The following is a 26,851-nucleotide window of genomic DNA, read 5'->3' on the forward strand; positions in this document are numbered from 1 at the left end:
CTCAGAGCTTTCTCAGAATTAATAAAGTAGCCAAATATCATAATGTGCATCATCTAAGGCCATTTCTTCATATCATCCACTGATCTCATGATAGTAGAAGGCAGAGGAATAATCTCATTATCCTGTTCGAGGTATAAAAACTGATATTCCTTCATTTTCAATCTCAGAATCCCTCTAACAACCACAATCAGTGTCCAGTTGCTTTGGAAAACACAGGTTTCGTGTTCAGTGGCAGATTGCATCAGATGTCGCACCCATATTCACGTACGATGTCAGGGGGCATCATGTGAGAATGAGGTGGATATTCCTGAAGATATGTTTGTAGTCAAAAAAGTTGATTTTCAGTTCATTAAAAGAGCACCAACAGCAAAATAAATCAAGGAGAGATCAGAAAACAACAAAAATAGGTTACACAACAAGAAATACTGAGAATCTGAAGTTTAGACCAAAGAAGGAAGAAGACTTGTTGTGCTTGTTTCCTTTATGGTTCATGTAAAAGGCTTTAAATAATTCATGTTTAATCTGTGACAAAAGACAGCAGTCATGTGTGTCAAAGCTCAGCTCTAAGAATTCTTGTGAGCATAAATGCCGTAAACGTAACTCCTTATACCCACATGAGCTGCTTTAAATGGGCTGCTTAGTGTGCTGAGGATGGTTTCGTTTTCTTCCAGCAGATTGAGACATCAAAAATAAATAAAAAAAACAGAGACTCAATGTTCCATACTCCCCTATACACACATACACACACTTTTTTGAAGTGTCTGAGATCGCTGGCGCATCATTCCCCCAGCTCTGATTGAGTCTCCCAGCTGAGCTCTGAGAGCTGGAATATTAAGACGCCAGTGCTCAGTGACATGTACACAGTAGCAATACCGCAGTAATGGGTGCTGTTGTTGAAGGTAAGGAGGATAAATAATGGAGATGTGGAGCAGGCAGAGAGACTCTCTGTAATGTTGGGGGGGATGATCTATTATTTACAGACCTGGGAGAGGTAGGAGCATTAAGGAGCCTCGGTATGGAAGAACAATGACTGTTTCCGAGCTTGAGAGTGCAAATGGCCTCTCTGATTTGTCACGTTTATATAATGTTTAGAGGGAAGTACTTTAAGGTACAGAAGAAAAAAAATAATTAATCAAATACTAGCTACAACCAGACAGGAGAGAGAAGCCAGAGCGAGTGATGGTGGAATATTTCTTTGTGTTTACTCTGTGAAATGACGAGCTACATCATCCCAACATCGCTACACTGGACGTTTGATCAGTAACAGACACAAAAGACTTCTGGGATTGAACACCGGGAGCCGAAGTGACACTTGTGGTGATAAAGTGTCACCATGGAGGTGGCTAGGATAGAGACAGAGATTATAGAGGTGACTGTTGGTGGCAAAACTGTCACATAACCAATATCTCCCTAATACACAATGGGGGAGAAAGTAATCTCTCACAGTGACGGCATGCTGGCCCCAAAACAACCCGCTGAGGTTCTGGAGAGGGGACTGGGTGAAATATACGAGATGTTCTCCCTTTAGGCTTCTCCCAAGCAAACAGGCAGAAATACACACATATAGTACCAACATGCTCATACACACACTCATACCTGTCCTGTTGTGTAGTTATTGACAATAACAGCCAATATGAAGACTGCCATGGTTCGATGCTCGGCCTGTAACACAGAAACGCTGAGATCTCATTTAGAAGCCTAAAGCCTCCACTTTATCTTTTACATGTTACGTTTGTGATTTTGTTTCAGTTGTCCATTGACAATTTAGATCACTGTTCTCCAAACTTAAGATTAAAAAAAATAATATGAGGAATGAAGTTCCTAAAATGGAATGAGGTCTTCTGCTCAACCAGGTGCTCTGCCATATCTCTTCACTTGTATTGCTTAAACAATATTAAAAGGTGTTTTAAAAAATGGTATTTTAGCATAGTGTTGCTGTCGGCTGCGTCCCTCTGATTGTTGTATGAAAACACAACTCTGTTGCCTGTGTTTCCTTATTTTCTGTCTTTAGGCTGCTTCGACTAAATTCTGTAGTTCCCTGATGAACAGCACCAGAAGAGTGTGAGCATTTACAGTGCTGACACAGATAGGATAGGATCCAGGGTTAAATGCTGGCCAATTTCAGGCACTAATTAAGATCCAGATCTGAAGCCCCAAAGTAGGGCTGCACTCTAAAGTTATCATGGTTGGACTGTGGATGAAGGAGGTCAGTTAAAAGTTGTGGGATTCAGCTCTGATCTGATTTTTGGCAGCTCAGATTAGGACTTTGATTCCAGGTACGTGGAGACACAAGAAAGGTGAGAAGCAGAAGAGTAAAAGGAATGATGAGGCTTATAATCAGGACAGGCCTGGGATGCCAGGGGACAAAATAAATATGTGCATAAATAAGTGCAAATAGAATGTAAATGAAAATTCTCTACCCTAACACCTGTTATAGTGTCTGCATGTCAAAACCATTATGGCACTCGTTGCTAATGTTATAAGCTATATCTAATTACTAAACTCAAACTAATTTTCCCCCAAAAAGGAAGCATATTTTATTTGTATCATGGTCCATAAACAAATAGAAATGGTGGACACTCACTGGCATGTAGCTGTCAGCCAACACCGACAGGAAATACTTGTGTCCGTTGTCTTTCACAAGGTCAGCTTGGCATGACTGTAGAGAAAGATGGAGAGAAGGGGAGAAGAGAGAGAGAGAGAGAGAGAGAGAGAGAGAGAGAGAGAGAGAGAGAGAGAGAGAGAAAAGAAAGTTTACTTCTTTGCAGGAGTTGTTCAAGGCCACGTGCTACTACCATACTCACATCAGTCGTGAGAGTGGGAGTATTTGTACAATTTTTCCAGTGTAAGCAGCACCAAACTCTGAATGAATGCTGTTGGCTTACTTGTATCTTCTATTCTGAGTCCTTTCACTTATTCCAAAGAAAAAGATGACCTCACATGTAGCACAGGCTCTTATCAAGGTGATTTCGAAGCACCTAGTAAAACGTGCTTTTGGATACCTTGTGTTTACAACCTTCTGTTAAGCTTCAAACAATGTCCCTGTTTGATAAAAACACACACTTTTCTTTCATATGACCATGGGGCTGAAAGTCCTCATTCAAACACAAAAACACTTGAATGTTCAAGTACCACTAAACCTGCAGCAGCTGTAATGTCTCCAGTTTGATTTAAAACAAACAACAAAGCCAGGCTCAGAATAGAGCTGTTTATAACAGTGTACAACCCTAGTTATTCTGCTTTATGACTCCTGACATATTTTACTCACTAATAAAATGGGGACTTAAGAATAGACTGCTGTTAGAGCGACCATTGAGGCCAAATGTTAACTTATATCTTCAAAAAATCAAAAAAAAAAAAAAGACAGTTCAAATTATGTGAAAATATCATCTGAGAAAAAAACTTGTAATATTATTGAGGCAGCAATTCATTTTCTGATTGAGTAAAATCAAAACTGCATCTGTGACTGCCTCTTTCAACATGACTGACAGAATGCTCCTCTTCTTCCTGATAGTGTGTTATACTTCAAAGTAGGAGCCAGGCCAGACAGATACTAAGAAATGCGTGACCTGTTTTTAAATTGCATGTAGGCAAAACAGTATTACTTTGACTGGGTTCACCTAGACACCAATACATTAGTGTTTTAAAACAGCATTAAATTTACCAGAGACAGAAACGGACGCAATTATATGAACTGATAAGAAACAAATAGTAAAAAATGAATAAAACATGGTATTGAGAGAAACATAAGCATGCTTGAATTATGTTAAAATGTGTCTCTTGGGTCTGCAGGTACTCCAGCTGAAAAAAAAATCATATTAATGAAAGCATGCAGAGACATGAAACTAAACAGTGTATGAACACAGCATGTACTTGAGCGGGCAGCTATCTAAGTAATGCAAAATCAGCTGTGCCAAACAGATTATGCATTAGCTCAGCATCAGTTCAAGACGGACTGCTTTACATCACATATTCATTCATTTATACCACTCCCTCTCTTTCTCTCTGCCTTCATTGTATTTGGCTTTACAGATCAGCTGATATTAACTCTCTTCAGGATAGCACCAACCACGTTCAGCCACAACCTTTATCAACAAAGCATCATGATGCTGTAAAGCTTTGAATCTGTCCTCCTCTTTGCCGCTATCATTCATTTCAGTATGAATGGTTGTGATTCTCCTCCACCCCAGACACCCCTAATCCATCCTATCAATATCCACCCCCATCTCATCCTGCATCCTTTCATCACTGCCACCATCATCATCCCCTGGGGGTCTCTTATCCCGCAATCAGTCTTCACTACCTCTTTTAAATACATACAGACGTCATGATGGGGGTCTAACTAAAGTTTGCATATTTCATAATCTTTTCTGGACTCGACAAACAAATACATTTCCCCTCATAATGAAGTCTCTGCTGATTGAAATATATTTGATGAATAGATTTTTTTAAACAATGTTGATTAACCCAGTTTCCTTCCATTCCTTTTGTCAGTCATTATGTGCTGCAGCCAGGATTCATAAAACAACAATAATAAGTCTGTGACTTGAAAATAAAGCTTAATGAATAGCAACTTCACGACAAAAAGGGTTTAGAAAAGATCACATTTTAGTATGTGAGTATGTGCGAGGGTTTTGTGTAACTTACACTGTCAACAGCCAGGATTTTAGCCCAGATGAAGACCAGCAGTGGCCTCAGCTCTCTGGCTGAACTCTGGAGCAGCTTCAGTACGTAAGGGAAGATCCCCACTGACAGGGCCTGTAAACACAAACACAAACAGAGCATGGGTGTTTGTAGAGAAGCTTGACATTGCAGCTATAATCCAGGCCTTACTCATAAATGTGTTTGTCCAAGCTTGACCACCAGGACACACCCGTGGTGGGAAATGTAAACTTGTGTGGGTAGAATCTGGAGGATGATAGTTGAAGTTTTGACTGCAGTTAAGAGGACTGACCTTTTAACAGATATGTAAATGAGATGAGTTTGCCCTGTGCAGCATTTGTTATTCTGCTTACTCAGACTGTCAGTGGCTGTGAAAGGTATTTCTGGATAATGTGAAAGTTTAGACTACACAACTTTTATTTCATTTGAGATCAGTCAACTTTTATTAATTAGCAATTATTTTAACTTTGAAACAGACACCTGTCGGTTGCCATAAGACATACTCAAACATTTTTAACCTATTCTTGAACACTCACAGACACACAAACACGCTTCAAAGCTGCCATCACAGAGTACGGATAGATTAGCCTTTCAAAATAAAACTTCTTTTCAGCGTGAATTTGTATTCTGAAAAATAATTTGAAGGAGTCTGTCCACTTTCCTTGGCATTGTTCTGCATCATTAGGGCCTGTGTCCACAAACTTTTTTTTTTTTTGTGCTGGCAGCAGCCATGACCACTACCTAATTTTAATCAACCCTTACACAGGACTTCCATCAGATCCGCTGCGGTCCGGCTCTGTGCTCTCTCGTCCGTCAACACCCACCGGTTGCATTTTTGGAACGCAGCATGGAGCAGGACCTCCGAACAGCTGGAGTCATGTGACCCGAGGATTTCAGTCGTACTTACTGAATCAAGGATTCTCCTCCTCCTCTCCTCATCCATGTTGTCTTTATCAGCCTCTGAAAACCTCTGACCTGTTGACTCCAGGCCTGCCTCCGCTCATAATGACATTTTGCTGTAATAGTTAAGTTAAAAAGGATCTGCGGAGTGTTTTATTCTGAAAATTAACCGGATGTTTAAATTTTATTTTGGTGCCTGACTTCCTTTCCCGCTCCATCTGTTCTGAGCTGTCAGAGACGCAGCCTGAACGCAATGGAGCAGATCCAGTTGGGGTTAACAGATTGACTAGAATAGAAACCTATCAGATCCGGTGCCGTGATGGATCGGAGACGGACCGGAGACGAATCTGGTGGAATTTGGCCTTTAGTGTTGCCACAAAAGTTATCCCACAAAATTCCAGTTTCCCTTGGTTGTGACCATCAGTTTGTTTTAAAATGCTCTGTATTCTTAAAATTTGCTTTGGTTCATGGGAATTATACGAAGACAACATAATGTAATGCTGTGGGAAAAAAACAAGTGTGGTTAGTCTCTCCTCTCTTCTAGATTTTGATTGGCTGCTAATGGAAAAGTGACCCTGACAAGTGCTGCTGTGTTCCAAAAGTTAGACACTTTTCAACTGAGAGTGCTTAAGACACTACAACAAAACAACTGACACCAAGGGCATCTTTTTGCTTTGGATGCTGAGCACTGAAAACTACTAAACTGCACTTGTTTTATATAGAAAATAGGCACAGTGCAAGAATCGATGTTAGTGGACACAGGCCCTTAAAAGACAGGTACACCAAAATGATAAAAATACTTTTTTGCTCTCCTTTTGCACCCTAAAATGAAATCCAGTTTTGCAGATAGGTTTTTGTTATTCTATGGAAAGACCTCTCAATATGCTCCACTAAGACTTTAACCCCAGCACCCAAACAATAAAGAGTATATGATTTATTTTTGTGGATCCATAAAAGATATAATTCACAAACAAGGTGGTTCATGGGAAATGTTCACCAGTTGTATGATGATCACGCATAGAAATAGGACAGTGTTTCCAGAAAGATGAGATAGTGTAATGACAAGAGAACCTTACATTAACCTCAAAGTATCTTTTGACTTCAGCTTTACTGCACATTAGATGAGTAAACTCCTCGGAAATCTCTATTTTCAGTGTTTTACCCACAAGTGTTATGTTGTTTAAATCTGCTAAACTCCATACAGTCCTCAGAGAGCAGTAGATGCTTTAAATTTTCAAACAAAGTTGTTGCTGCATGCTGAATATGTTTCGGCTTTATTCAGCCAGCTGTGCAGGATTTTGTGCTTATCAAACATTCATTTGTTAATGTTTGTATCATCCTAAGTGAGTTGTGCCTTTCTAAAATAAAAAAGCTTCTTTGCAAAGAGGAACTTTTTCTAGACATACCAGACTGACAGCCCAGGGACCCAGATCCAGAAATCGTCCGAGCAGGTCCAGAGCCCGTAATCTGTGCACCTGACTGAGGAGGACCTGAAAGAGAGCAGAGGTCGGAGGTCAAATGTGCTGCTGTCTCTAAGCTGAAAGGAAGGCTGAGATGAAAGGAAGAAGAGGTGAAGGGAGAACAGCAGGAGAACAGCAGAGAGAGGCGAGGAGGTGGAGTGGAACAGGTGGCTCTCCCAACACTATTGCTTATACACACTTGATTACCCACTCACACTAACACTCACGGTGTATTGTGAGTGCATGCATGGATGTGTGGGTGTTAATGTGGGTGTTTGGGTGTGTCCTCCTGGCTTCCTCTTCCCTCTGCCTCTTGAGGAGACGTTAGTTTAGCAAAATACCTGCAATGTAATGTCCAGGCCATTATCTAGAAATATCAAGTGAGATCACGATGTAGCAAAGCATGTGAGGCATATGGTAGTGCTAAAAATGTACGGTATATGTATGAGCATGTAGTGGGTAGTGAATCTAGCATTAAGCAGCAGAGTCTGTGTGAGAGCTGGACACCGGTGTATCCCCATGTGACTGTCCCACAGTGTGTGTGGGAACAAGCATATGGATGAATCCAGGTCCACAGACACACACTCACACGTACACTTCCTCCAACACATAAGGTATTATTAGTCTTCTCCGTGACTGAAACCTGGAGAGCGTGATCATGCTAACAGAAGGAGGCTGGGGGAAGACCGGCCCAGGGTTACCTCCTGCTCCAAGGAAGAGCGTGGGAACATGCACGTTTGACTTTGTGTGTGTGTGTGTGTGTGTGTGTGTGTGTGTGTGTGTGTGTGTGTGTGTGTGTGTGTGTGTGTGACGTAGGTGTGTGCTTTAGAAAATGAGCCAACAAGCAAGAATACAATCTGAACATCTCCTAATCCAAGATTTAAAAATAAAATCCCTTTCTTGTAGTCACGATCCATCTTTTCATTCTGATTTGACACAGATGTCAGGGAATGTTTTCTGGGAAGTCACACACACATAAGCACATTTTACGCACTTCATTCGCCTGACACATTAAGCTACATCTGTTATTCCATCATAACAGGCATGAAAATGCAATCCCTCAGCAATGCTGCTGCATTAAAAAAGGAAAAAATCTGTCTGTGTGCATATTTGTCTCCTATCCTTGTTCACGCAACACCTTGACTTCAATCTCCCTTTGAGCGATGAGTAAGCACTTCCCATCATCCCTCTGTGAGTATTAGCAATACAGGTCTCATGTTTTAACATGATGCGTGCCTTCATCACCTTCACCAACACCTGATGCCAAACGTGTGCAAGCGTGACTGTGCGGTTGTTTCCGTAACATCACAGTTTAGAGACGTTGTAATTGCTTCGGAAAATCTGTTAATCCTTCCTGGATGGAATGGCTGTTGTCAAGACAACGCTGCACCGTATCTCTCTATCCTGCTCTCTGTTGTCCTCCCTTCACTCATTTCTCTAAAGAGCATTATTGATGCAGCACTCTCTGTTGCCCATTGCTCGTCTCTTTTTGCATCTTTCAAATGAAGCCAGATTTTATTTTGGCATCAAATTGTAAATCCTGCAGGAAGACGCCGGTCTGTTCAGTTCATTCTTCTGCAACTGTGTTAAAGAAAGTGAATAAAACCTGTTTAAGTGTCCATCAGTTACATCAGAGTGCATGAAGTAGCCTTGAGATTACTTTGCTTTGGTGGTAAAGCTGCATAATGTTGTGTAATCTCAAAGCGCCCCCCCCCCCCCCCCCCCCCCTCTCTCTCTCTCTCTCTCTCTCTCTCTCTCTCTCTCTCTCTCAACTCTCTCTCTCTCTCTCTCTCTCTCTCTCTCTCTCTCTCGCTCGCTCTCCTCTCTCTCCTCTCTCCTCTCTCTCTCTCTCTCTCTCTCTCTCTCTCTCTCTCAGCTCCACCCGATCAGCCTTCCTTCCCTGGCTTGTAACGGCTCCCGGCAGAACTGCTGTATGGACGGGCTGTGGCTTTCAGTGCGCTGAGTCAGCCGGAAATTACCATTCAACATGGACAGCAGCACTACTACGGCTGTAATATAATATAACACCATGACTGTACAACCCCAAGGGATGATGCTGGTGCTTGTGAAAGGAAGGGAGAAACATCACGCTGCCATAACTCAACATCTGAGGCCCACTATGGTACAGTATGGTATGTAAGACTCTCCCCCAATTAAAGCATCTAAAAATAATGTAACAGCACCGCAGGGGGCCACTGCACTTGTTACACACTTTTGTTGAGGAGGGTGTAACTATCATAAAGAGTTGACAGCATTTTAACAGGAACATTCTAAGCTAATGATGGACACTTGTCATGTGATGTGTGTGTTATCAGTATGGACTTACTGCATTTCTGTATAAGGGAGAATAAAACAGGTTTTCATCCTGTGTATGAAAATGACATTGTAGCAATAATGGCCTCATCTCCTTGTTTAAGATAATGGATTTTCAGCATTCAAACACAGACCTCAGTAACATAAATGTTAAACTTAGTTCTTATATGAGAACATTTAGTCAATTACACTGCTGCAATGTGTGCATTGTATTTTGCATGAGTAGGAGCACTGGGACTGCTGGAGCTGTGATAAAGGTGTAAGACCATATAAAACATATAAGATACAGTTTTAGCTAACAAGAAATAGATTAAAAATAACTTCATAAGGGATAACTGAAAATCAAAACAAAGCAAAATGAGAGAAATAATACATACAAACAACAATAGTGCTAGAAACAGGAGGGTAAAGACTTGTTGTGGGAGGACAGATTGAAATTAGAAATGTTTATGTGACCACCAATGCATCCAGTGTATCGGTATGACGGTAGCATGAAGGCAGTCCTGAGTGGGGTTGGCTGGGATAGGGTGGGGTCTGGAAAGCAGAACTCCACTGCAGATGATAAAAATATGTAGATATAACGTCATTGACAAGCTATAGAACAGGAATCCGCTGCCTGTTTGATACTCAGAGAAAGCTCCCTGAAATGTTAAAAATGACAAGATGTCGTATTGAAAGTTTGTTTACCAACATTCTGCTTTCAATTAGATCTGCTGCATATTCATACTGAAAGCACAGAAGCTGTGTGAAAATATAGCAAATGCATATTTTTGTGTCCTTTCTTATTATATTTGGAGGGATGTAGAGCAGAAAGGTGACAGTAAATAAGAAAGGTGAGAAGGAGAACGGATGGCTTGACTGAAAATCAAACAGCAACCCTCTCATTTCTCTCACATCCCTCTCAAGGCCAGCAAACAAAAGTTTTACTTTTCTCTTTTTCTTTCCTTTTTCCATTTATTTCTCATAAGACACATGTAAAAACATGTTTGATTACACATTCAGTGATTTAAACTTCTGAGCTGACAGGAGAGCATGCCAGGTGTTCAACATGTGACTCTCTATATATAGTATAAAAACCTAAATTTTCACAGTGACATTAAGAACATGATGTACACTACCAGTCAAAAGTTTGGAGACACCTTCTCATTCAAGGGTTTGTATTTATTTTAATTATTTGAAACACTGTAGATTAATACTGAAGGCATCAAATCTATGAGGTAAAAGATATGGAATTGTTTAATTCACGAAAAAGTGTTAAACAAACAAAAATATGTTCTATATTTTAGATTCTGTAAAGTACCGCCATTTTTCCTTCATGACAGCTTTTCTTGGTATTCTCTAAGTCTGCTTCATGAAGTGGTCTCCTTGAATGGTTTCTAATTAACATGAGCCTTGTCAAAAGTTCATTTGTAGAATTACTTGCTTTCTTCATGTGTTTGAGACAAACAGTTGTGTTGCTCAGAGGTAGGTTTAGTACACAATGGATAGCCCTATTTGACTACTGTTGTAATCCATATTATGGCAAAACCAGATTATTTCATAGTTTTGATGTCTCCAGTATTAATCTACAATGTTGAAAATAATTAAAATACATAAAAAGCATTGAATGAGAAGATGTGTCCAAACTTTTGACTAGTAGTGTGTGTAGTGTGTGTGTGTGTGTGTGTGTGTGTGTGTGTATGTGTGTGTGTGTGTGTGTGTGTGTGTGTGTGTGTGTATGTGTGTGTGTGTGTGTGTGTGTGTGTGTGTGTATGTGTGTGCGTGTGTGTGTGTGTGTGTGTGTGTGTGTGTGTGTGCGTGTGTGTGCGTGTATCTATGTGTGCACTGCTGTCTAGACAAACTTAATGAGCTAGAAGTTCAAGAATACAAAACAGCTGTGTGCATAATATATATCTGCATATTCCATAATTACATTTCTATAATAAAATGTTTCCCTCTGTGTTCAATTTTCTACAACATTCCATTCAGTTTACAGTCATCTATGTCTTTTGGTTTCACTGAAATCTGTAATCACAGTTCCCAAAGCAATGAGTACTGAATTCTAATGAGGATGTTTTCATCACACATACTGAATTATAACCAATGTGCTAAACTATCGTGAAAGGTCACAGAATTACACAGACACTGTTTGATTAACTTCTTGAAAGAGGAGTGCCCAAACACTTGGTAACAACTCTGGCTTATTGGTACACCCACTACTGATTCAGGTGCTCTGGACAGACATTCAGTTCGGCACGCTCTGAAATGCATCATCATCTTTAAATATTTTGAGTTGATCAAAACTAGGGATGTACTAAAGAGACTCACTTGTAAGTTATTAAAATACCCAGTTGTAATTCTATTTTTCAATTAGTCTAAACTCAAAATTGAGCACAATTTATTTTACAAATGTTTACAGACTGTGGTTAATGCTAGCTGGCAGCACCAGCCTCCAGTCTATCCTGTACGTGAATGTCCACATGCATTTATTTGTTATGGTCGAGATAATCAGACACAGCCTGGCACAAAACATGAAAAGCACATGACAAATAACATGTTACAATGTTACAATGTCATTTAGCAGAAGCGACGTACATACGAGAACAAGAACAACACAAGCAAAGATCTAGACAAGAGGAAACAAGATCAGTAAGAGTAACAAAGTGCTTCAAGTCAATTTGGGTGCAGGTACTGCCAAGCAGTGTAAAGGCAATGCACAAAAGTAAGTAAGGAATTTTTTTTTTTTTATTTCAAAATAAGGAACATCTACAATGAAGCAACCAAACAATTTAAGACCAATCATTATCATCATCAATGATTAACATCACCACAATAATGACCAAAGTACCAAGTGCTGGGTCACTCAAGAGCTGAACACAGATTCCCAGAGTAGGGCAGGACAGTGTGAGTCAATTGTAGCTGGAAGACATGATCTGCCACTGGGGACTACAGTGGAGAACAGTCTAGCTAAGTTCATAGTGCTTCCTAAAGAGCTGGGTCTTTAGCTGTCTTTTGAAAGTAGAGAGGGATTCTGCAGATCGAATGGAGTTGGCCAATTCATTCCACCATTTAGGGACAACAGAAGAGAAGAGTCGAGCTAGTGATTTTGAGGCCTTGTGTGCTGGAAGCACATGTACCATCTCAGTGCTGTTAATGGCATGATGTACATGTTGAATGTTTATGCAGTAAACAGATGTGACTATTAGTCACAGAAAACCTGGTCAGATAAAAAGGGTATGCTACAGTCATCACATTAATAAGATTTTCTCTCTTATTTCCCGCTAACTGTTGTGTAATACAGATTTATTCTCTTCCATAATCTGTTGTTTTCCTTTATCTACTGTTTGTATCATTTCCCCCTTGGGACACAAATGTGTTCCAAATCTTGCTAATGAAACAAATTGAAGCTGAAACAATCAAATCAAAAGGGAAAACAGGTTGTGTGTTTTTGATTGTACCTGTAGAACTATTGGGAGCTGCTCAGGAGGGTTTCTGTTCTCTACGCCCATCGTCAACCACACTTGAAACGCCGTCAGCTGCTCCGCGAAGAAAGGGCTGTGCTGTGGACACAAAACAAACACACACAAGTTTAATCAGGATATTAAAGAGTGAATTGTTCTTTCTCATTTGCCATCTCTCTCTCACACACTCACTTACACATAAACACACACGGTAATGAGCCAGTCTGCAGTGACTAGCTTATTATTTCATAAAAAGGCCTGACATAATGAGCCAAGAAGTGACACTGCACTGCAGCAGCGACATAAATCCTGATCTATCATGATCACCTTCGCTCTCTCGGCTGCCAGGGCAGTTTGCCTGATTGATTGGTTGCTGGCCGCAGAGTTTTTGATCACACCGAGTGTTAATATTGCAGAGGGAATTATGACAGCAGCGTGTAGGCTGTTGATGGATGTAGACAGAAGAAATATCAATGCTTCCTGGCTGGATGGCTAAATTAATTTGTGCATAATCAAAGCTTAATAACTTCATACACACACTCACACAATCACTGATAGAAGATAAGGTCAGGATTAGGGGATGGAGACAAAGCAAAAAAAATCAGAAACACAAACTGTGTGTTCAATTTTCTATCTTTTGACTGTTTTGTTTCACTCAAGTTAAAACGTCTTTCTTAGAGGAGATAATATGCTTTAGGATGGATAATGTATTGGCATCAATATTAAAAACAACTGTTTGCTTTGATAGTTTGATCAATATTTGAATCCAGGATTTATATTACCTAAAGAATCATGACTGAATTAGAGTTCCTGTAGGGTTCAACAAGTTAAATGTATGACCTTTCTGATCATTCTAGCACAAATGAATGTGGAAATCATGACAACACCCTCTGGTTTTTAGGCTCCTGTCTTGAAGCCTTCATGTTTGGCATTTTCAAGTCACCATCTTGATTTGTTGGGAACAGAAGACCATGACTGTTTTCTAAACCGCCTACAATACTAGCAGTACGTACTGATTTGGCCAAAATTCAGTATGTAGTGAAAAAGAGCAAAATCTTCACAGTATGCATCGGACCAGTCTGCCTCGCATACTGTTTCCCATAACAAAGCCAGCACAGCGCTTTTTCTTCTTTTTTGACGGGGGGCACTTTGTTTTTATGTGCTGTGAAAATTATTAAATGACATATAAACCACTTCTTGACTATTTCATTAGTGAACGCTAAAGAAGCAGTTCATCTATCAGCTTGGCCGTTGTTCAATTCTACTTTCCGAAACCAGAAACCCAGTGACGTCTGGTAGACGTCTATAGTAGGCAGTAGATACTGCCTACTACATCCGTAGGTAGTATGTAGCAGGCCGTTTCAAAAACAGAACATGTGGATGAAAGGTTAAATGGGCATCGTTACACCTGCACCAGTGACAAGTTGGTGTGGTGGCAACTTGGCAATCACAGGTAGCCATGCCCAAAAGCACACTTTGCTTTATTGTCATTACTTTCTGAAGGTTTCAAAGCTGTTACACTCTGGAACTTATAAATACGTTCACAACGCTACATAACCTTGCAGAAAGGAGGGGGATTTGGTTTGCTTCCAGCTCCAGCTCCATCACAATTGCTACACTGCTAACTGTTCCTATTCCTATTGTTGGCTAATTACATTTTGTCAATCAATTTGGCATGTCACATGTGATACACACAGGGCTTTTGTAAGTTGCAGGCAGACAGCAGAAGAAGGAGACAGTGATGTCACCTGGTCCTTCATGTTCTATTAGCTACCTGTGGACCTTTGATAGGAGGCTTTACAGCACAACACAATAGCCTGCATTATAAAATCTCCAAAATAAGAGGACACACACTCTGCAGGTACACACACCACCACACACGTCTTCTGGATTATAATGATAATTCAGATTTTTTAAAAAGGGCTTTATAGGTATGCATTAATTTGGGAAAGTCCTGTTGGGAAAGTTATTATGTCAAAAGTGAATGTGTGTTTGGTGATTTCCTGTAACAGCACTGTCTACACTGTGGTAATGAAACAAAAAGACAAGGATCTGATTCTAGTGCCATGGAGTTCAATTTTTGGTGGTATCATAACAGGTGTCTGTGTTGTTTGATTACTTTCTGTTGGGAAATAATAATTCAAAGTTCTAGTATTGTGACAACTCAAGTAGTAAATGTAAGGTCATATCTACGTCAGTTCCTTTCAGTTTTAAAATGTTACAATGTTACAACAATGTCATTTAGCAGACGCTTTTATCCAAAGCGACGTACATACGAGAACAAGAACAACACAAGCAAAGATCTAGACAATAGGAAACAAGATCAGTACAGTAATCAAATTCTAAAATCACTGGTCATTACATAAAAAGTGAGGCTCATATGTATTTGAATGCTAATATTTTTTTTCACTCTTTGTGCCATTGTATGAAAATCAGATTTCTAATGACCATACTGCTCCATAAAACAATATAAATTCTCAGAGTCAATAATTTTCAGAACAGAATCAATATTCACTCTGCACCATAAAGTTCCTGCATCAATAAATCCAGCTTTGACAGAGACCAAAGAATGAGGTAAACAGCTGAAGCACATAAGAGGGAGTTAACGGCTCCTGAAAGAGGGAGCAAGACAGAGAGAGAAGATCTCCTTTAGCACTCCTCAGAGGCTCAATTACGGAGCCGGTAAGTGTTTTCAGCCCAAGTACAGGAGAAAGCAGTGGAGGCTCGTGGATGGAAAACTGCTCCAGGGGGACTGATGGAGAAGACGCCCACCTCTGAAGGCCAGTTGGGGGAGAGAAAAGCCCCAGATAAAAGTGCTAACACCAGGGAAAGCTGCTTTGGTGTCAACTTCTCCATTTTTGACAAGTTTGCATTAGAAAGCAAACGATGCTGACGGCTGGTTTGTCCACCAGTCTGCTCCAAACACTTGTCTTGTGTTGACCCAGATATCTTCAGTCATCATCAGTTCAATCACTCTCACAGCATGTTTCCATTACACTCAGCTTCTCCATCACAGTCCCCTGCCATGTCCGTAAATATCAGAATAAACGGGCTGAAAGTGCAGGGCCAGTGGTTTCAGCAACTAGCTTTTATTCAACACTCACACTTGAATTATGAGACTTGACATTTTACAATGTTTTCCAGTGGGGCAGAGCCTGTGTGTGTGTGTGTGTGTGTGTGTGTGTGTGTGTGTGTGTGTGTGTGTGTGTGTGTGTGTGTGTGTGTGTGTGTGTGTGTGTGTGTGTGTGTGTGTGTGTGTGTGTGTGTGTGTGTTTGAAAGATTAATAGAGATGCTGTAGAAGTTGGTGGCGGGGAACTTGCAGTGCAAGCCGTTGATGTTTACAGGCGTCAGTGTTGGACAGATCAGAGATAACAGCCATCCATCAGGACAAGACAAACACTAACTCACAAGAAAAAAACATGCAGTCAGTCGGAGCTTTTTCACCTTTCTAGTGAGGCCGAAGTTGTTTGTGGGTTTTTTTTCTCCACATACACACAAAATACTCACCCTGAAAGCTGTGCCCTCCTCAATGATGGTGGGCAGCTGAGAGAGGCAGATGTCCACAGCCAGGTCCCACGCTTGCCTGTAGAGAGATGACACACCCACACACATTAAGTACTTTAGTATTTGAGCATGCATTGGAAGGGGTAACTCCAGACCCAACAGATATTTAGAACTTGAAAGGAATCACAGAAAGCAACAGAAATAAAAGCTTTTTTTCTCCTAGTCCTTGGTTTTCTTATTCCAAGCCGTCACTCACACCGTTCTCCTCAGCTCATGTTTTCTCTTGAGCACACACACCTCTTTAAATTCCCAGCACGAGGTCCTGGAGAGGGCAGCAAGGAGCCTCTAATCCCTTTTCTAAACACAAGCGTTCTCTCATGGTCATCATATCTAATTCATGGGGTTATGTAACTCGCTTCAAACCTTATCACGGCTTCCCTAGTCTCTCTGTCTGTCTCTCTTCTCATCAGCTTTCCGGCTCCCTTTAACTTGCAGTAAAGTGAGCTCAGAGTCTCATTTTCCTCTCAGTTAGCACGAGTTAGAGGTTGAGGCTTGCTCCCAGTAGATTCACAGCAATGTAATGCAACGCTGAATGAGTGACATGGAGTTCACTCTGCCTCAGACTTGTTCTGCTGCATAAATAGGTTTTTCCCATTATCAGGCAGAACTTTAATTGAGCTGAACTCTAGCAATATTAAAATTCCAAGGAATCCACTAGTTTTATGAGTTAGAAGCTGCAAATATACTGCTCTGTATGAGGAAAAAAAACACCAACTACCCTGAGGACATTCTGTCCACCGTGGCAGGGGTTATGTTTGCTCCATAAACAGTTTTTAAATTGTTCTGAAAGTGAGCAAAAAGGTAGTTCAATCCAGCAATGTCACAGCTGGTACATGTTTGGGCTAATTAAGAGAATTTATAAAGTTAGCCTTTGTTTTGACAGGCAGACATTTGCCCCTCTGGCAAAAATGTCAACAGTGAAGTATAGACATTACGGCTAATTTTAGAGAAATTGGACTAGGTGGGATCCCAGTGCTATAGTACTCGAGTCCAGGACTCAGGCTCCCTCCAACTTGAGTCCTGATTATAAGGACTTGTGACTTGGACTTGCACTCAAGTGAGGACTGGAAAGATGGGGAACTCAAACTTATTTAACAACTACATTTTTCTTTGTTTTTTTTAGATTAGGTCCAAATCATTTATTCTATTAAGAGCAAAGGCTGACATCTGGATGCCCGTTCATGTGCTGTCTTGATCGGCAGCAGTTCCAGCCAGGATGCCTAAACGGGGACACTAATCATGTGTTTTACATTCAGAGATTTCACAGACAATACAAACATGAGCAGTGCAGCTTCATTGGGAACTCATTACAGCAGATATAATTGATTCCTGGATTGTCTGAATCAATATTGTTGTGATAAAATTAATCTTGCAATGCATTGATGAATTGATCTTTTTACTCAGCCCTAATCAATAGTGATAGTTTTTTTTGTTGGAGCACTATAGTGTCAGCAACACAGTGAACTCTTAAAGCCTTTCATTAAAATACCTGTGTAAAGTCGACCTAGCACAGCCTATTCTTAATATTATTTATTTGAATTTAAAAGTTATTTTATTTGTTTTCAGTGTCAAAAAATTATCTGTGTCTTAACCAGTTAGTTTTGTCATCTATTGGATTTTGAAGATCATTATATACAATTTGTTTTTCTTGCTCATTTTGTATCATGCTGGATCATCTCAGTTACCACACTGTACCCGATGTAAGGACCAAGTCCTGATGGCAAAATCAAAAGTCACTCTCAAGTAACTAACTCTCAAAAAGAAAAGCAAAATGAGAAAGGAAGAAATACAGACAGACAGACAGATGGAAAAACAGAAAGAAAGAGGGAACGAAATAAAGACACAAACAAAGAAAGAAAGAACGAAAAAGGGAAAGACAAAAAGAAAGAAAGAGAGAAAGAAAGAAAGAAAGAAGAAATAAGTAAGGAAAGAATGTAAGGAAAGAAAAAAGAAAGAAAAACAGAAAGAAAGAGTGAAAGAAAAAAGAAACAAACAAAGAGAGAAAGAGGGAAAGACAAAAAGAAAGAAAAGAAGAAAGAAAGAAAGAAAGAAAGAAAGAGGAAATAAACAAACAAAGAGAGAAAGAGGGAAAGACAAAATTAAAGAAAAGAAGAAAGAAAGAAAGAAAGAAAGAAAGAAAGAAAGAAAGAAAGAAAGAAGAAAATAAGTAAGGAAAGAATGTAAGGAAAGAAAGAAAGAAAAACAGAAAGAAAGAGGGAAAGAAAAAAGAAACAAACAAAGAGAGAAAGAGGGAAAGACAAAAAGAAAGAAAAGAAGAAAGAAAGAAAGAAAGAAAGAAAGAGGGAAAGAAAAAAAGAAACAAACAAAGAGAGAAAGACAAAAATAAAGAAAAGAAGAAAGAAGAAGAAGAGAGGAAGAAAAAAGACAGAAAAAATAAAACAAAGAGAAAATAACAAAAGAAAAAGAAAGAAAGAAAGAAAGAAATAAAGAAATAAATAAAAAATAAAAAAGAAGAAAGAAAGAAATAAAGAAATAAAAAGAAGAAAGAAATAAAGAAAAATATAATAAAAAGTAAAATAAAGAAAAAAACAGAAATAAGAAAAAAAGAAACAAATAAAGATAAAGACAAAAATAAAGAAAAGAAAAAAAATAAAAGAATAAAAGAAAAATAAAAAAGAAAGAAGAAAGAAAGGAACAGAAGAAAGAAAGAAAGAAAGAAAGAAAGAAAGAAAGAAAGAAAGAAAGAAAGAAGAAAGAAAGAAAGAAAGAAAAAAAGGAAAGAAAGAAAGAAAGAAAGAAAGAGGGGAACAAAAAAGAAAGGAAGAAATACAGATGGAAAGAAAGACAGAAAGAAAGAGGGTAAAGAAAGACAAAAAGAAAGACAGAAAGAAAGAGGGTAAAGAAAGAGGGAGAGAAAGAAGAAAAGAGGTAAGGAGAGAAGGAAAGAAAGGAAGGAAATAGATATAGAAAGAACAAAAGGATGAAAAAAAGAAAGAAGGAAAGAAAGAAAGAAAATAGGATACAAACAAACAAACAAACAAAAACAGAAAGAGAGATGGAAAGCGAGAAAGAATTAGGGGTGAAAATGAAATTTTTGAGGGTTTCATAACTTCGAGTACTTGGACCGGAGTCGGTGTAGAAACGCTGCCAACAGATATGTTTCCCTGCTGCTGTTTATGTAATCCAACGGTGAGGAAGCTCGCTCACAGGGAGGAATCTGCTGCAGTGTTTGAGCTGACAGTATTAACCTGTGTGATGCTGCCAATATGTGTGAGCCAATCACCACCAAACCTGTCTATTTGTGTCTCCGTTTGGTGAGGAGAGGAGAGGACAGCCAGTAGAGGAGTGTAGGGGACCAGTAGGCGGCTGACTAAGCTTTTTTTTCTTTGTGCCTGCAGGGAGTGGTGCAGAGACAAACACACGTATAAAAAAGAGACACACACTCCCACTCTGGAACTGCCCACAGGGGAGTAATCAGCCTTGGGTTTATCTGCTCTACACTATTCTGCTCCATTTGAATAACAATTGCTGTTTGTGTTTTTGTTACCATCATCGATCAACGAGCACCTAAATTGTTTAATTCCTCCTCTCCATCGTTCTCCCCTTGTCTTTGTTAATCCAAACTTATATTTTTGCCCTTGCTTTTTATCTGTGGCACCTATTTTTTATCGTTCACTAAGCCTCGTTTCCTACAGTCTCAGAGCACCTCTCTGTTGACGTTCTGTCCTCCTTAATACTGCATGTGCTGCTGCAAAACAAAGTGCAACTTCCAATTTCTTTGGCGGCAAACGCTGCAATATACTCTAGATCCAAAATAATGGCCCTGTACGAGTGGGTGAGAAAGGCTATCACTCGCTTAAAGAATAGTGTGCTTTACAATAGGCGATGCCACAGTGTTACACAACAAGTTGCTCCTTGAGGCAAAGGGAGTGAGAGAGTGATTCTTTTTTTTTCTACTTGAGCCAGATAATGAGTGGGAGAGATGGAGGGAGGCTTTTATAGGAGGCTGAGAAGAAAAACAATAGATAGTGGGAGAGGTGTTTGTGTAACTAAAGGAAAAAGATGATGAGACAATGTTTCTTACACAGTGCAGTGGAGAGAGTAAAATCAATGGACAACAGGCTCTTCTGCATCAGTCCAAACTACTGTGGTTAAGGCTTGGCTGAAACAAACTCATAGAGACGATTGATGCTGATAACAATGTTTAAATATGATCACTTTTTTGTCGTGATATAAAAGATCTAATCACATGCATACATTCAAAAAAGCAGCCAGGGTAGGCCACTGAAACATTTCCAACACACAACATTCATATGGTTTCACTTCAATACAAGCGTACTTTTGAATGTTGGTTGTTTTGAACTGTATGACTACAGCTGGTAAATCTCTTCTGTCCTTAGACATTTGCAAGTCAAGAGGAAAAGCTCCAGCAGCTTCAGAGAGACAGATTTCTGACTGGAAACCTTTCCACTCAGTGTTTTTTTCAGGTTTGGATGAATAAGAAAACATTTTTTTTTTTTTTTTTGGCTATGATCAAAACTTTGTTTACAATAAACACTGATGGGGGTTATCAGGTTACCTGCATACTCTGAGATTTTTCAGATAATTCTGCTCCATGTTAAATGTTTTCTGAGTCTTTTATTACTTAAGCTGGTTACATGGAATTAAAATTTCCATTTAAATGACTGGAAATATTTATTGTGCGCACCTGAGGTTAACAGAAGCGAAAGGGAGTAAAGTGAGCAAAATGAAGCAGTTTGTATACACATATTAAAATAATTTGAGGGAAATACAACAGAATTGGTATGAAGTAACCTAGTTTATGTGTTTAACATTAAATTGTATGATTATGTATTATAATTGCTTAAATCAAGTGATAGAAACATTAGTACACAAATAATGGAAGAAAATAACTGTATTGTTGTTTATGCTGTGTCATCCAGCCTTATCTATATTAATGGATTACATAAAGGTCATCTCAAGAAAGTAGTGGAATTCCAAAACCCTGCAGGTACTTCTGTTTCAGGTCTCAAGCTGTGAGAGTAAATGGGACAACACTCTAAAACTTTAAGACCTAAGTTGTTTAATAATTCCACAGAAAAGTTTTCTGGTCTGGTAAAGTTGCAGTTTTTTGTTCTACTCCTGCTTTTAACCTTATTCTGCCACGTCCTACACAGCTAGTGATGTCCAACATGACACAAAGTGTCTCTTATTATCCCCCAGAGAGCAGATGCTGTCTTGCTGCTTTCAGACCAGAGCTTGGTGGCTGCAGAAACAGTAATGCCCTCTCTCCACATACGGCTCATCTTTTGTCTGTGTGTATGTTTGGCATTCGGGTCAACCGAGTGTGATGGCAGTGAAGACACTGTAACAGTACATTTATTTCTTCTATGAGACAGAAAGCAGCACACAGACAAACATTAACAGAAATATATAACTCAGACATACTGTCACGGAAACTATAATTAACATAAACGAGGTGTATACATATGCTAGAGTGCAGAAATATAATAAAGCCACCTCCATATTTTGGCTCATGATTCCTCTACAGCACAAGTTGTGAAAGTAATTAAAGCCTTTTGTTTCTGTTTTCTGGTTTTGCACGATGAAGTAGCTTGAAAAACAGGAGGGAGTTGAATTTAATATACTGGCTTGCTTTTAAAATGGAAGATAGAACTAATTTTTCCTTATTTTAAATGTTTGGAAATCCTCCTCTACAACCAAGGTCAGATGATGATGCGTCCAGAAATAAGATGGAACATTGAAGTGCAGATACAACAAAAACATGGGCACTTTAAAAATCTCTGGTGCATGAGAGCCAGCCTCCTGTTAGCAGAGCACAGCAACTGATGACAACAGTGCAAAATCTGTAGCAGAAACAACTACAGTGTCCAGAGTTTGATGGACCAGCTTACCACACAACCTCTAACATGTGCCAATGAGCTGGTTCTGTTCAGTCATTTCACTTTTATTGACCACAGTTGAGGTCTTTGTGTAATACTCATTCTGGAGAATAAACCTGTTTGCTTTAAGCACTAACCCAGCAACCAAAATGTTTAAGACTAAAGAGACTGAATGATCGTTGAGCCTCCCATTCTGTCTCTATGTCAAGCTAGAGCGAACATGTTTTATCTTAGTGACCTGATTGGTTAAAAAGGCTTGGACCGAACTTGGGCTACATTTAAAGCAGTAATTTACAAAATTTTCAAATGTAATCATTTGCCTGAATGCAAGCTAACATGTTTCCAGGGAAAGAGTTACTGAGGACTCCTTCAGCCATGTTTAAGTGCTAATAAAGTCTATCACTGCTGGCATTATCTCCATGTGGCTAACCGTTGTCTGTTCTAACCATATGATTAGAAAAATTACAAAATCAAATGTGCAAGCTTTAACAAACATACAAAAAAATAAAAAAATAAATAAACATATTAGTTTTAAACCTACTTTTTTAACAGTGAATATCTGTTTCATAGAGAACTATTTATTCAATAACAGATCCCTTCATTTTTGGATAATCAAGCCCGAGGGGAGATTTGCTATTCCAACCCAGTTGACTTCATTTTGTGATCCTTCCATGCTTTTTTAAACAGAAATTATTTGTAACCATTACATTGATACCCCACAAATAACACTCTGTCTTCTCATCAAAGAAATAATCTGTCAGAAAGTCTGTTCATCCTTAAATTCAAGTGTGCTTGTGAATCAAAAGCAAAGACTGTTCCCCTTCCTCTCCTCTTCTGCTCTGCTCTGGACAGAAAAGACATCTGTGTATCTTTGTGTAGTATATGTGTGAGTGTGTGAAACTGCGAGCCCCGAGTTCTGTTTGTGTGTGTCTTACCACATGGCGTGCATATATGTAGGGGGCAGACGGGGACTGCTGACTGGTGTACAGTTGTACGACCTCATTATCCTCTCTGCTAGAAGAAAATTGCGGAACAAGCTGGCCACCAGCAGGTCCTGACGAAACAACTTCTGGAACAAATCTAAAGACGGAGAGAGAACAGAAATCATCCATCACTTCACAGACAGGAGACGGGCACGCAACTTGAAGAGACGTATGAATGAATGAATAAGCTCGGTAGAGAAAGAAGTGAAGAGGACACAAACAGGTCAGCCTGTGTTTAGTCTACAGGACAGTGAGGTGCCGGGTTGAAGTCAGATATTGTGGTTACATTTACATCAGCCTGTTCTCCCATACACAATATCAGAGCCAGGCTAATCCCATACTAATCATAGGTTTAGCATTGTGGTTCCTTTGTTGAACTGAGCTAGTGTGTGTGTGTGTGTGTGTGTGTGTGTGTGTGTGTGTGTGTGTGTGTGTGTGTGGTGTGTGTGTGTGTGTGTGTGTGTGTGTGTGTGTTTGTGTGTGTGTGTGTGTGTGTGTGTGTGTGTTTCCCTGATATTATATGAGAAACTGTGTCTGAAAACTCCTGGGTCTGCTGTTACTGTTCTGCTGTTAAAATACTGAGGTGCTTGCTCTACTGTGTGCCTGTGTGTAAGACTCTAGAGTGTGTGCAAGTGTGTGTGATTTGGATTAGGTGTGCAGTGCCTTCATTACAGGGATTCTCTCTGATGTGGTCTTCTTCATTAACAGCAGAGCCCCAGGGTTTAAAAGGCTTTGGCAGCCATCAGCATTGTCACATTGCTATTCTAGCTGGGATACAGTTAGTCTCAAGGGAGTCTGAGTGAGTCTGAATGTGCTTATGTGCGTGTGTTTATGGATGTGTGTTGTAGACCAGCAATAGGAAAAAGTATGTGCTGCAATGTTAAATGTCAAAACAGAAGAGTGTGACAGTTTTTCTATCAGGGCAAGCTGAACCTCTGGGTAACTACCAGTTTGCATGTGTTGTCATTTATAGAGTCTCGGGTGTGTTGGTGTGTGTGTTCATGTGTTTTTGAGTTTATTCCTTCTTTAAAGCTTTTTCCCTGATCCCCAATTATTGCTGTGGACACTGAAAACAATTAATCTCAATTTGAGGAACAAACCAGCACTATGTGCACTTTTGGCGTTTTATGTCAACATCGTCACTATTTTCAACCACCAGGGTAGTTCTCAAAGTTTTAGTATTGCTGAGACTTCACTCCTGCTTTTATTAGTTGCCTTTATTTAGGCTCCCCTCTGAGCTGTACACAGGTCATTTCATTTTTCTTCATTGGTAAGACATGTTAAAATAAAGTGTTGTTAAACTGCTTTTCCCCACAACTTTAGTTTCCCATTCGCTGTATTTTTACAGGTTTATCCTCACACAACCTTCAGTAAAAAGAGTGGTGCTGTTTTCTTTTCTGCTCTGGGTCTCATTACCATAGACGTGGCCACAATCAGTCAGTATAACAATGTACCAAACAAAACACTTGCTAGTTCTAAAAATACTATTAAATTCCTAACACAATGACCCACAGTTTAGAGACTAATTTAGCTCCTGACATTGGGGAATGGTAGAGTTAACATGAGCAGCTTTAACTAGAATTTATGGAAAATATTTCCACATGCTTATCAGAGAAAAAAGTATGTATCACATTGAAGTGATGGACCACTCTCAATTTTTTTTAATCTATCCGCTGAAGCTAGCCAACATATCAAGCTGACAGCTCCATTGCTGATTGAAATTATCTTATTGATACGCTGTGTTAAATACTTGATTGTAATCAATACAGCCTAAACCAACGGTGTGTTATTTCTCAACAGAAAATTGTTCAGGTGTGGTGCAAATACAGAGTCTCAAGAACATTTAAAATGGCTAAAAATATTCATGTGTTTTGGACACAACATATAGTACAGTTAGCCATCTTTGCAGAAAAGCAAACAAACAAGAAAAATACAGAAAAGAAACATTATCGAACACTCTCAAATGGTTACGCTTTAAACACAAGATGCTGCTCCAATTCGGACCTATACACATTGCTTCGAGATGAAGAGGATCTAAAAGCTTGACACAGCAGCTGTAATCTGTCACAGTAGCTCAGCCTTGATAAGATAATCACTGTTCAGGATATCCTTCAGTGTCTTTTTGATACTTCTTTCTTCCAATATCATGATTTACTTACTTAGCACAAACTAGGGATGTTAACAATTAAGCAAGTATCAATTAATTCATTGTTTAGAACTTACCAGAAGACATTTTTTGTTTTGATTTTCTATCACGTGGATCAAACATCCTGTGGTCTTATATTTTCAGCTAACAGGGAGGTGTTTCACTTTTAAAGCATGTCTCGATGTGAATCAGCTGACTAAAGGTGTTTCGCCTAGCGGAGATGCTCAGCTTGCGGCTGAGTGACTCACTGGACACCGTGATTGATCACGGAAAATACTTAAAATTTACATCCCTAGTACAAACCTATGGTGGCCAATATCGGCAGACCATCTGCAACGGCCCAAACAAGCTCCATTGGGAAAGACCTAATGTAAATGCTGAAACTATGTAAATTAAAAAACACGCAAAATTCCTCAACAAACGCAACAGGAGTAAGCACTGCAAATTCAAAAACGTTCTGCAAATATAGAAATGATGCAAAGCAGACAGCCCATAAAGTCAGAAAGAATTGCAAAAGAAACTGCAAACACTTTCCTTTGGGTTTTTGAATTTGCATCGTTTCTGCAGTTCCAGCACGTTTCTCCTATTGGCACTTGTTCAAGCAGTTGCATAATCTGCTCTGGTCGTGCCAGAGTAACAAACTGATGGAGTTGATTTCTAAAGTAACAAAAATGACTCTCATGTGAAAATGAACTGAAATAATTATGCAAGACTGTAAACTTTGGAGAATTAATTTCAATATTTGATTAAACAAGTTTAACCAAGCATCTCTAATGTATGTGTGTGTATGAGTAAACAAAGTCTTACCTCTAGGCAGCACATTCCAGGCGATGGTGTCTGTGATGGCTGTGAAGATCCAGTTGAGCTCTCCGAGGGGGGTGCGTCTGTCGTTGAGCCTGCCAGGGATCCTGCACCACACAAAACACAACACAGATGGGAGTGTGTCAGCCGCGCTCGCTGTATGTCACATAGTTGACTCAGAGCAACAAAGTGGCAACTGCTCAGTAGTGTTATCACAACCAGTGGAAGACATTTACATTAACAGGCAGTCAGGCTCCTACACAGAGAGACTAACAATGACTGCAGGACTGAACACTCATGTGTGATGATACACTCATGTGAGCCCACAGGCTACTATGGAACAAAAGATGAGAGGCAGAGCAACATCAGGCATAGGTGAAGAATAATAAAGCATTTTGTACAGATTATGTGTGAGGTTCATATACATACAGACAGGGGGGGGTCCACTAAGAATGGCTAGCTGCCATTGACAGCACCTAGAATTGTGCATCATTTGACCATGCTATACCTGCTCTTTCTTGAGGTCCAATATGGAAGCATAAACATGACCATGACGTTTGGCAGCTCTGCAGTTTGTATCTGACTGAAGAAGAGCCATCGGCATCTTCAGTCTCTGCGCCCTCAACCTATGAGAGCCCAAATAGTAAATTAATCATTTATAACATAGCTTCCCCCCTGAAGCTCCAGTATAGGGACAGTTGGACATTCTCTGTTTTC

At 39.6% G+C, this 26,851-nt stretch overlaps 1 protein-coding gene across 2 annotated transcripts in view; it reads right to left on the reverse strand.

Annotated features, from left to right (window-relative positions):
* rptor (regulatory associated protein of MTOR, complex 1) overlaps positions 1 to 26,851 on the reverse strand; it is a 228,575-nt gene that overhangs the window by 69,685 nt on the left and 132,039 nt on the right. For both annotated transcript variants that reach the window (XM_034687742.1, XM_034687741.1), the window contains exons 9-16: positions 26,141 to 26,241; positions 23,140 to 23,284; positions 16,284 to 16,359; positions 12,773 to 12,874; positions 6,969 to 7,052; positions 4,648 to 4,758; positions 2,585 to 2,659; positions 1,597 to 1,662 (exon numbers count right to left, since the gene is read on the reverse strand). In XM_034687742.1, coding sequence (XP_034543633.1) covers positions 1,597 to 1,662; positions 2,585 to 2,659; positions 4,648 to 4,758; positions 6,969 to 7,052; positions 12,773 to 12,874; positions 16,284 to 16,359; positions 23,140 to 23,284; positions 26,141 to 26,241 — 760 coding nt within the window. The remainder of the gene's footprint in view (positions 1 to 1,596; positions 1,663 to 2,584; positions 2,660 to 4,647; positions 4,759 to 6,968; positions 7,053 to 12,772; positions 12,875 to 16,283; positions 16,360 to 23,139; positions 23,285 to 26,140; positions 26,242 to 26,851) is intronic.

This window comes from Notolabrus celidotus, chromosome 7 (assembly GCF_009762535.1).
Source record: "Notolabrus celidotus isolate fNotCel1 chromosome 7, fNotCel1.pri, whole genome shotgun sequence".
Classification (NCBI taxonomy): Eukaryota; Metazoa; Chordata; class Actinopteri; order Labriformes; family Labridae; genus Notolabrus; species Notolabrus celidotus.